At 34.1% G+C, this 10,329-nt stretch overlaps 1 protein-coding gene and 1 long non-coding RNA gene across 3 annotated transcripts; both read left to right on the top strand.

The window, feature by feature from the left end:
* The first annotated feature begins 2,543 nt into the window (after nt 1-2,543).
* On the top strand, nt 2,544-6,838 carry LOC100802518 (alpha-glucosidase). The gene is made up of 5 exons (XM_003534742.5): nt 2,544-2,974; nt 3,215-3,933; nt 4,566-4,796; nt 4,912-5,558; nt 5,715-6,838. Exons 1-5 carry the CDS (start codon nt 2,754-2,756, stop codon nt 6,588-6,590), a joined length of 2,694 nt encoding a protein of 897 aa, XP_003534790.1. The 5' UTR covers nt 2,544-2,753; the 3' UTR covers nt 6,591-6,838.
* A 1,101-nt stretch (nt 6,839-7,939) lies between these two features.
* On the top strand, nt 7,940-10,233 carry LOC121172811 (uncharacterized). 2 transcript variants are annotated; one of them, XR_005886484.1, is made up of 4 exons: nt 7,940-8,085; nt 8,880-8,948; nt 9,525-9,626; nt 9,720-10,233. It is a non-coding gene; the product is annotated as an uncharacterized lncRNA (long non-coding RNA). The 2 variants fall into 2 exon arrangements; XR_005886483.1 differs by having other exon boundaries at nt 8,867-8,948.
* Nucleotides 10,234-10,329: the final 96 nt, after the last annotated feature.

Raw genomic sequence — 10,329 nt, 5'->3', positions numbered from 1 at the left:
TCTTGCAACAGTTTCACTCCCTCCGCACCATTCTGAGAACCTCCGCACTTGTTCAGTTACCGACGATGATTCCTGATGACTACGTCGGAAATGAAGAAGAAAAAGAAGGTGACTGTGGTTTCTAAACCTATTGGTTTCGGCAAGAGCCGCCTCGCATTGGAATTCGTAAAGCGCCTCAACAGCAAAATCGTCAGTGTCGACTCCGTCCAAGTAATATGCACATTCAAACAAACATTTTATTCAGCTTCTTCTTGTACTTTTGCATTACATATGAAGTGGTAGTGGTACTCGTAGGGTCTTAGAATTTTAATTCTAGGTTCCATTGTCTTGACATTAGACTAAAATTGTTGTTTAGTCAAATTGTGGATAATTAAGTTTGCTTAGCTGGTAAATTATTATTGCTGATAAATTATTGTTGTTGTTGCTGCTGATAAATTTTTATGCAACTTTTATTAATTAATGATGTGAGCAAAGGTAAATTCACACAATAATAATAATAATGTTTATTGAAAAGTATATTAAAATAAAACAATGTTTCTGGTGAATTAATGGTGTGCACATTACACTGTTTTGAAAGTTGTCAAAATTCATAATTTCTCAACATTTTAAAAGAGCATCCCCGTTTAGATGATAATTCTTAAATTTTAAATTTTAAAAGAGCATTTGATTGTTTTTATCAAAATAAGAAATTTTGAAAATGAAGAAATTCAATTTCTTTATTCAAACACAAAATTTTGAAAATGAAAAAATTTAATTTTTTATCCAAATACAAAATTTAAAAATAAAAGAGTTTAAATTAAAACATTTAAAATTCTCAAAATTTAAAATTGTTTTAAAATTTTAAATTATTTCATTCAGACACACTATTAGATAAATATATATGCATCAAGTGGTTGCTCTACATTGCAGCACAGGTGACACCAGAACCCCTTTACCTAATAGAAACTGTGAGCTTATTTCATATGTTGTGACATCCTCCGGAAAAGAAAAGAAAAGGGGTCGTCCAATGGGTGTCCCTTTTACACGTATCAAAATATGTACAAATATTCATAAAACATAACAAATAAATAATTATAATTTTATAAAACTAAATTAAGAATATATTTCTAGTTAGATATTATTTAACAAAATAAAAGTTATAAATCATCATCTATTGTTACAAATAGAAAATGGTATATGTCAATCTTTCTCTCTCTTTTAAATTAATCAAGAGACAACACTTACATGTTTTTATATTAAACAATATGCTTCCTTGTCTCTATGTAACTACATTGGATTTTCACAAAGAATTTAAATGTTTGGATACTTTACTGATTTGTATCAGTAAAGTATCTAGAAATATATATCACATACTAAATTGAAATATCGGTGCTGTCATAGAATCATATTGTATGTGTGAATGGACAATATAGTCAATGGTTGTTGATCGACGTTGTTTGTTAATTACCTGGCAGTGAGGGAGAGGTTTTAAGTTCAATGTCTGGTCCATACACTCGGGAAGAATGTTGGAAAAAATTTAATTCTGATATTGACTAAAAATAAAACAAAATTAGAATATATAAATAGAAATAATTCTCACATCTTTGATTAATTTTTGGGATTTAATTAGATCTAAATTCACATTTATAAAATTCTAAGATGATATAAGAGTATATTCAATATTAATCCAAAAGTCAATCCACTAAATTAAGATGGAAAATTTCAGAACAAGTCATTCCAAGAAGCTCCTCTTCCCAATATTACCCTTTTTTAATAGGAAATGATTTTAATAATTTTTATTTAATAACAGTGAAAGAAAATGTGACATTTTTATTCACGTAAATTTATTTAAATAAAATTGATTTAATAAAATTTCATATTTTTATATGTTTTTTTTAATTATATTTATGTTGGGATAGAGGATATTACGATCCCTAATACATCAAAATCCACTTGGATTCCCATTTCCTACCAAGTGCACAAATAAGACTCTCTGGTCTCTGCACATAAGCACGTCATTAGTGTCAAATGACAAAATCAGGTATATAATTCTTGAGAATCAAACATTAAACTAAACACACTCGACACCAAGCATGTCGCCGTGTGGAGTGATAGAATCGAAGTGCGGGTGCTAAACAAATACTCCAATAGGAAAAAAATAAAAGATTATAGTATAATGTTTGTCATCTTAGATTTTTTTAAACAAAAAAAACTAATCAATAGATGAAAAAAATATAATAATTTGATAAAATTAATTTTATTATTATTAATTTTTTTATAAATTTTGTTATCCATCATTAACATTATAAATTAATAAGTGATAAAAAATAATCAATGTTACATTAAAATATTAAAAAATAACTATTTTAATTTTTTTTTAAATCACAATAATTATTATGGATGATAATCTATAGACTCTTCACTAGTGAAGACTAATAATAGTTCCAACATGATTAAATATGAATATTTTAATCTAGAAAAACACCAATTAATATTTTGTTAATGGGTGTATACTCTATAGTTTTGAAATGGAGAGAGTAATTTTCAACAAAACACTGAATTACATTTTCAACAAACATTTACACGCGGGGTAAAAACTTCATGGTTGGTAGAAAGAAGTAAAGCTCATGTAAGACTTGAGACTTGAGACTTGAGAGTCAAGTCAAGTCAACTGGCCTTCCTTCCATGGATGATCATCCTTGGTTTCGTTGCCTCCAAGAAGAATATACATAAATAAACCCGCTATCGTTTTCTATTCACACCCACATCAACACATGGATACAACCACCACAATCGCTCCTCTACTCTTCTGTACCTGTGCTTGTCTCATCTTCTTCTCCGCTTCATTGTCAGAAGCAACAGTAGTTGGTTATGGCTACACCATCTCAACTGTCAACAATTATCCCATAAAGAATTCTTTGACTGCAAACCTTAACCTCATCAAATCCTCCTCTGTTTCCGGACCCGACATTCCACACCTCTCCCTCACTGCCAGGTAATAATAACACCAACATCCAATTAATTAACTTTGTTGAATGTTGTCCATTCACACATATATACAGAATTCATCCCATTAAGTTGTCTCTTATAATAAATTTTGACACACACTAACATCTACTAACATATATCTATGTTGTTGGTTGAGCGAGGATGCGTGAATTATTGCAAACTGTCTTATGTTGTCTTTGATTTTCACAAATTATAAAAATAAATGATTGGTTGTTCTGAATTGCAGTTTTGAGAACAAGGATAGGTTGAGAGTAAGAATCACTGACTCCAATCACCAAAGATGGGAAATTCCACAAGAAGTGATTCCAAGAGACTCATCTTCCCAACATTACCCTCTTGGCTTCCTCAATACCAAACAAGGTTCCCATCAGCCAAAAGACTCTCTGAGCCTCACACATTCAGACTCAGACCTTGTTTTCAGTCTCCACAACACCACTCCATTTGGCTTCACAGTCTCTCGCAAATCTTCCAATGATGTCCTCTTCCACGCCGCACCAGACCCTTCCAACCCGGAAACTTTTCTTGTCTTCAAAGACCAGTACCTGCAGCTCTCTTCCTCCCTTCCATCGCAAAGAGCCTCTCTTTACGGCTTCGGGGAACACACCAAGAGCTCCTTCAAGCTGCGACCGAACCAGACCCTTACACTTTGGAATGCAGACATTGCAAGTGCCAACCTAGACTTGAACCTTTATGGCTCTCACCCTTTTTATTTGGACGTCAGATCACACTCCTCTGATGGAAAAGTGAAGGCTGGCACCACACACGGGGTGTTGCTGCTCAACAGCAATGGAATGGACATTGTGTATGGTGGTGATCGAATTACTTATAAAGTCATTGGTGGGGTTTTTGATCTCTACTTTTTCGCTGGATCCTCTCCTGAATTGGTGTTGGAGCAGTACACTCAACTCATTGGAAGGCCTGCTCCCATGCCTTATTGGTCCTTTGGTAAGTAAGTCACACACACCGTTGTACAACTCTTTAGCTTGCTTCTATAGTCTTATAGTTTCCATATTGTACCACGTGATTGGTGTTACAGTTTTTGGGATAGCTGGTAAATGGCACAAGTGCACGACACCAAAGCAGTTAGCTATGCCATTGATAGAGTTGTGTTCTGTTGCTACACAAGTTTTTGGGTGAATATTGGTTTTCATATTATAGTTTATAGATACATACACGCACTGCAGATTCTTCAAGGCAGAGGATCAGTAAGCTACAAAAGGGACATGGCATTCATCAAAAAGGAATTTAATTATTATGCGTTTTCTCAAATACCTGAGGCTAGTAAATATAGCAAGATTTCCTTTTAGTATCTGAGAAGTAGAAAAAGCTAAATGGCTTTGTTTTCTTTTCCATGTAGAAAGCTTTTAGCCCTCATTAGGATGAATTTGATAAGTTATCACAACTTTTGTTTTGATAGTTACAAATCTTGCTACTCTGTTGGTGTACCTTGTGTACCTCATGAATTTTCGTATGGATTACGTCATAGGGAAAAAAATCTAACTTAAGAATTGTAATTTTCTGTCTATTCATGGTAATTCATTATATCTACTTCCTTGTTGTTGCACATGATTGTGAAGGTTTTCATCAGTGTCGATGGGGCTACAAGAATGTTAGTGATCTCGAGGATGTGGTTGCCAACTATGCAAAAGCAGGTATACCCCTTGAAGTTATGTGGACAGATATTGATTACATGGATGCATTTAAAGATTTCACATTAGACCCCATTAACTTTCCGCTGGATAAGATGAGAAGTTTTGTTGATACTCTTCACAAGAATGGTCAGAAATACGTGCTTATATTGGATCCAGGTACCTAATTTTGACACCATAAAAATTCTTTCAAACAAATCAAAATCATATTCTGCTCTAAATGTTTGAGGACAATATCTATGCATCTTTTATTAATTTGAGATTTTGGAAACAGGTATCAGTGTAAATGAGACATATGCAACCTATGATAGAGGTTTGAAGGCTGATGTCTATATAAAGAGGAATGGAAACAATTATCTTGGTCAAGTTTGGCCCGGACCAGTTTATTATCCTGATTTTCTAAACCCTCGCAGCCAAGCATTTTGGGGTGGGGAAATCAAATTATTTAGGGACCTTCTCCCTATTGATGGTATTTGGCTTGACATGAATGAGTTATCTAATTTCATTACTTCTCCTCCCATTCCATCTTCAAATCTTGATAATCCTCCTTATAAAGTTAACAATGTTGGAGATCAACGACCCATTAATGACAAAACTGTTCCAGCAACATCTTTACACTTTGGTAATATCACTGAGTATAATGTCCACAATTTGTATGGACTACTAGAATCCAAAGTAACTAACAAAGCATTAAAGGATATAACTGGTAAAAGGCCATTCATCCTAAGTAGATCAACCTTTGTGAGTTCTGGTAAGTATGCTGCCCACTGGACTGGAGACAATGCTGCTACATGGAATGATTTGGCATACTCAATCCCTGCGATATTAAATTCTGGAATCTTTGGAATTCCAATGGTTGGAGCAGATATATGTGGTTTCGAAGGAAATACAACTGAAGAACTTTGCGGGCGTTGGATCCAGGTAAAATCGATCCTCAAATGCAGTAGTATGGGATAACATTTTCATTGCTGGGAGTCATATGTGAATATTCAATGTTTTATTGAAAATTATATGCAGGATCGAACTATGAAACGCAATATTATACATATCTAACTCCTTTTATTTTTCTCAATGTAGTTGGGGGCTTTTTACCCCTTTGCAAGAGATCATTCAGTAATAAACTCCATCCGGCAAGAGCTTTACGTTTGGGATTCAGTGGCTTCATCAGCTAGGAAAGTGCTTGGCCTACGCTATCGTCTTCTCCCTTATTTCTACACACTAATGTATGAAGCACATACAAAAGGGACTCCCATTGCAAGACCCCTTTTCTTTTCTTTCCCCGAGGATGTCACCACATATGAAATAAACTCACAGTTTCTATTAGGTAGAGGAGTTCTGGTGTCACCTGTGCTACAATCCGGGGCAACCACTGTTGATGCATACTTTCCTAAAGGAACTTGGTTTGATCTCTTCAATGTCTCAAATTCAGTGAATGCAGAATCAGGCAAGTATGTCACTCTTGATGCTCCATATGATCACATAAATGTGCATGTTGGGGAAGGTAATATTTTGGCCTTGCAAGGAGAAGCAATGACAACTGATGCTGCGCGGAAAACTGCATTTCAACTTGTGGTGGTTATCAGTAGCAGCAGAAGTAGTTATGGACAATTGTACTTGGATGATGGGGAGGCACTTGATATGGCAGGGGCGAAAGATCAGTGGACACTGGTAAGCTTTTATGGCGCGTTACACAACAATAGCGTTTCTGTAACATCTAAGGTCACTAATGGAAGGTTTGCTCTGGACCAAAGGTGGATCTTAGACAAGGTGACTTTCTTGAGGATACCTAAGCTAGCAGGGAATGAGTTGAGTATTGTGAATGGAACAAGTTCAATGAAGAAGGCAATTGTGAAGTCTCAATTTGATAGCTCCTCTCAGTTTGTCAATGTACAAGTTTCAAAATTGTCGCTTCTTATTGGAGAGGAATTCCAGCTGGAGATAGAAATCAAGTAGAAGGGTACCTTAAGATAGCAAATTCCCACTAAGAATTTGGGCTCTCTTCATGGTTGCATTGTTGAGGCCCTTCTTTTCCCACTGCTAAGGTTACTATTAAGGATGTTCCCAAGTGAGGGCATCAATATTTATAAAATGTCATGTTTGTATCTTTAATAAATGTTACAGAATAGTATCAACATTGATATGAAGCTCAAACATGAACATATCTGCCTATCAATAATAGTGCCGATTAATATTATTATCTACCTAGTACTGTTGGTTGCTCATAATTTATGCTATCAAATTAGCAGTTACCTTCATTTTCGGTTCCTTGAGGTCCTACCTTTGTAAGTTACAACATAACTCTTCACACTCTATCCTTAGTAGCATGCAGGCTAGCAATGCAGTATTCACAAAACCTTATGGGTTCATAATATCATATTCACTAGAGCATCCTAGGATGACTGTATTTTTTCCAAGTAAAAATTATATAAGAATATCTTACGCCAGGAATATCAGTTGAGAGTGCAACTGTGCAAGTCAGTGAGTGAGCCAACCTGCATTGCTAATTAAATTTGATAGTTCATAAATGATTTGACGTGTAAAATGTGTAAAGAGTAGAACATTAAGACATACCAAATTATGAGGGTATTAAATTCATTTGTATTTCAACTTATATGAGACCTACTAATGGAGGAAACCTCAAACTGGTTCTGACACCAAATCTTAGGTCTCAACCCAATAGGTTAATTGGTTCTTTGACTTTATTTGTTTCACTATATTTTCAGTGTGGGATTTCTTCACTACGCTCAGATTTCACTCATAACTCATGATCCACCTATAACTTCAGTTGCAAATCACAATTCACTTTAAATAATAATAATAATACTCTGCACACAGATACACCAAGCACCTCACTGGTGTCAAGGAACAGAATCAGAGTATGGGTGCTAATAATAATAAATAAGGTGAGATGCTAAAAGGAAATACATGAATAATAATGCGCTGTTATTATTAAAGAGAACATCTGAAACAATTTTTCTTCATTTTAAATTTTAGATTGGACTTATTTTGAAAATCATTTCTGAAAAAAAAATTGTTTTATATAATAAAAAGAAACATGCTTCTAAAAACAGAAAATGAGTAAGCAAACAAGTCCTAATTTGGTCCATGTTCTCTCTTTTGTGATTAACTCTTAATCCCAAGTTTCTTATATAATCTTTTGGCATCATTTTTAGTCAAAAATTAAAAGCATATTAAAAATAAATATCCTTCTTTTTTGTTATAAAAAATCCTGCAGAATAGAAATTTACATTAAAATAGTATATATTATTGAGATCCGTTCTCTTTCTAAGCGATGCCTGCGCCACTTCCACTGTTGTTCCTTCAATTTTCGAGCAGGTTTGTGATTTTATTCACTCTGCACTCTACCATCCCTTACACGGCTACTTCTCCCAAAGATCGCGCTCCGTTGGATTTCTTCCTAATGCTATTAAGTTCAATCAACTTCAAGGTGCCGTTCTATGCATTCATTCATCTATCTTTTATGTCAGAGACTTATGTTTTTAGTCTCTTTGATACACTTTTGATTTTGGTCACCCAATTAAAATTAGGTTAAATAGTTAAATTTGCGTGAATCGCAAACAAATTGGTCCCGAAATATGATCTTTTTACATCCTAAAGTTTGTGGAATGTTGTATCTAATGGTAAAGTAAATTTGAGAGAATATAAAAAGAATATTTTCCTTTTCAACATATTTTCCTTATTCTCACTCATTCACATGATTGGAGGATGCTCTATTTGTAGCATGAAAAATCTTGCTTAAATTTAATATTATGTTTGAAGAATTATTTAGTAAATTATGCTGAAGCATTCATGATTTGCTAAATATAATGGCTACAAAAGCTGTTGAGCATTGGCAATTTGAACGTACCAGAAATTTTAAATTTAAACATTTTATTCGATAAACCTGTCAGGCATGGTTCTTTTAACATTTGTTTAATAATATGGACTTTATGACCTATGAACTTTCCTTTTTTGGGTGCTTTTGATAGAAAAAAATGAAAGAAGAAGAAATGTGTTAAAAAGAAATTATATAACAGCAAGCCAAAGAGGCGTAGGAGAACAACTAAGCTGGTTAATCCATTTATTTATCTATTCTTAACATAGCCGCACAAAAATTCCCTTCAAACAATCTAGGAACTGCTTCTATTCGCTCTACTCTAAAGAAATCAATTTTCATTAGTTAAATTTGCATGTTAGAGTAATTTATTGTTGGGGTATTAATCTCACAGTCTTTTTGTGAAGAACAAAGGAGTGAAGAAGTTTAGTGCCTTGTTTCGAGGACAAGGCGCCTCCTTGAAAACTGAATTTTGGGTAAATTTTCTTCTCCTTTTCATTACTTGCAACCTTCTTAATATACTAGTTTGGATAACAGAATCCCTAACAAACTCTCATGACAGAATTGCAACAATTATTATCCTAACAATTATTATTTCTAGCATGTGTAATTGGTTGCAACTGACTTGTGTTGCGTCATTTCTTCAAGTTTCGTAATCCTGCAGATATGCAGGGCGTGTTGCATCTCTTTCGGCCCTCCTTGTGTGGGCTTTGGCTGAATTGCTAACAACACCCCTTGGTAGTATAATAGAAAGAGCCTGATATTCAAAAGTTCAGCTTAATAATAGTTAAGCATCTTGATTAATTATTTTGTTAGGATAATTATTTCCGGATCATTTTGTTGCATTTACTTGCCACAAGAAATTACTTTAGCTCAATCAATCATCATTTGCAGTTACTTCACAAAAGTACAAAACTAATTATGCATGCTGTCTTATATAAGTGATGATCTTGTCATGGAAAATTTTCTTCCTGAACTTCTAAAAATACATGGTTGTACTAAAGCATGTCTTTATCTTTTGCATGGTGATGTTGATATCTCTTTTCCTACAGACTTTTGGCTCTTGGAAAAAATTGATCCTTATTGTTCTGGGTGGCTAAAACTTCATGGTGACCATTCATCGAAAAAAAGGAAAGAAAAGGAGAACAACTACGGTGTGTCCTATCGTTTCTATTTATCTGATGAGACACTATCAAATGTGCTTTGCTTCAAATTCTTGGCAACTTAATGGTTTATATTTGATGTAGCTAGAAACATCATCTTTCATGGAGGAGTTTGGTTTGCCCACAAAAACAAGAACCAAGGACGGATACAACCCACTCTTGGATGACTTCAAGAATACCAAATTTTATCTTAGCGTCCCTACACACAATATTAAGTAGATAGTCATGCTCAATACAAGTACTTGTGCTCCCAAGGACGGACATGGGTGTTTTATTAATATTATACATGTTACGTGTATACCATTATTTCATGGTCTATGATCATAAATGAATTTCAAAAATATAACAAGGTCATATATTGTCGATGGGAAATTTTGCCTTGGACATGTAGCCCTCCTCTCTGAAACCCCAGAAATGGTTTGATTTAATTGTAAGATAGGCATTTTACGTAGGTTTTAGAATAATACGAGTTGTAAAGATCTTAATTTTTGTTGTGTCGTATTTGTTAGTACCTTGTACTATACACCGCAAGTTATCTCTATCAAATAATAAGCTTCGGAGTGTTGAGATAAATTATCCAAGGAGAGTGATTGGGATGTGATAATAAGCTTTCAAAGAGTCTTGACTTCATTTATTTTTTTTGTTTTAAGCAAATGAATACTCTTTGGAAAATTCTGAGTCTATTTTCATACGA

This window comes from Glycine max, chromosome 9 (genome assembly GCF_000004515.6).
Source record: "Glycine max cultivar Williams 82 chromosome 9, Glycine_max_v4.0, whole genome shotgun sequence".
Classification (NCBI taxonomy): Eukaryota; Viridiplantae; Streptophyta; class Magnoliopsida; order Fabales; family Fabaceae; genus Glycine; species Glycine max.
This window is presented reverse-complemented; position numbering and strand designations above follow the sequence as displayed.

Excerpts from the sequence above, each read along its gene's own strand:
- LOC100802518 (XM_003534742.5), top strand. The coding sequence starts at position 2,754 with ATGGATACAACCACCACAATCGCTCCTCTACTCTTCTGTACCTGTGCT. Across the intron at positions 3,934-4,565 it reads CATGCCTTATTGGTCCTTTG|GTTTTCATCAGTGTCGATGG; the intron begins GTAAGTAAGTCA and ends ATGATTGTGAAG. Across the intron at positions 5,559-5,714 it reads TTTGCGGGCGTTGGATCCAG|TTGGGGGCTTTTTACCCCTT; the intron begins GTAAAATCGATC and ends TTCTCAATGTAG.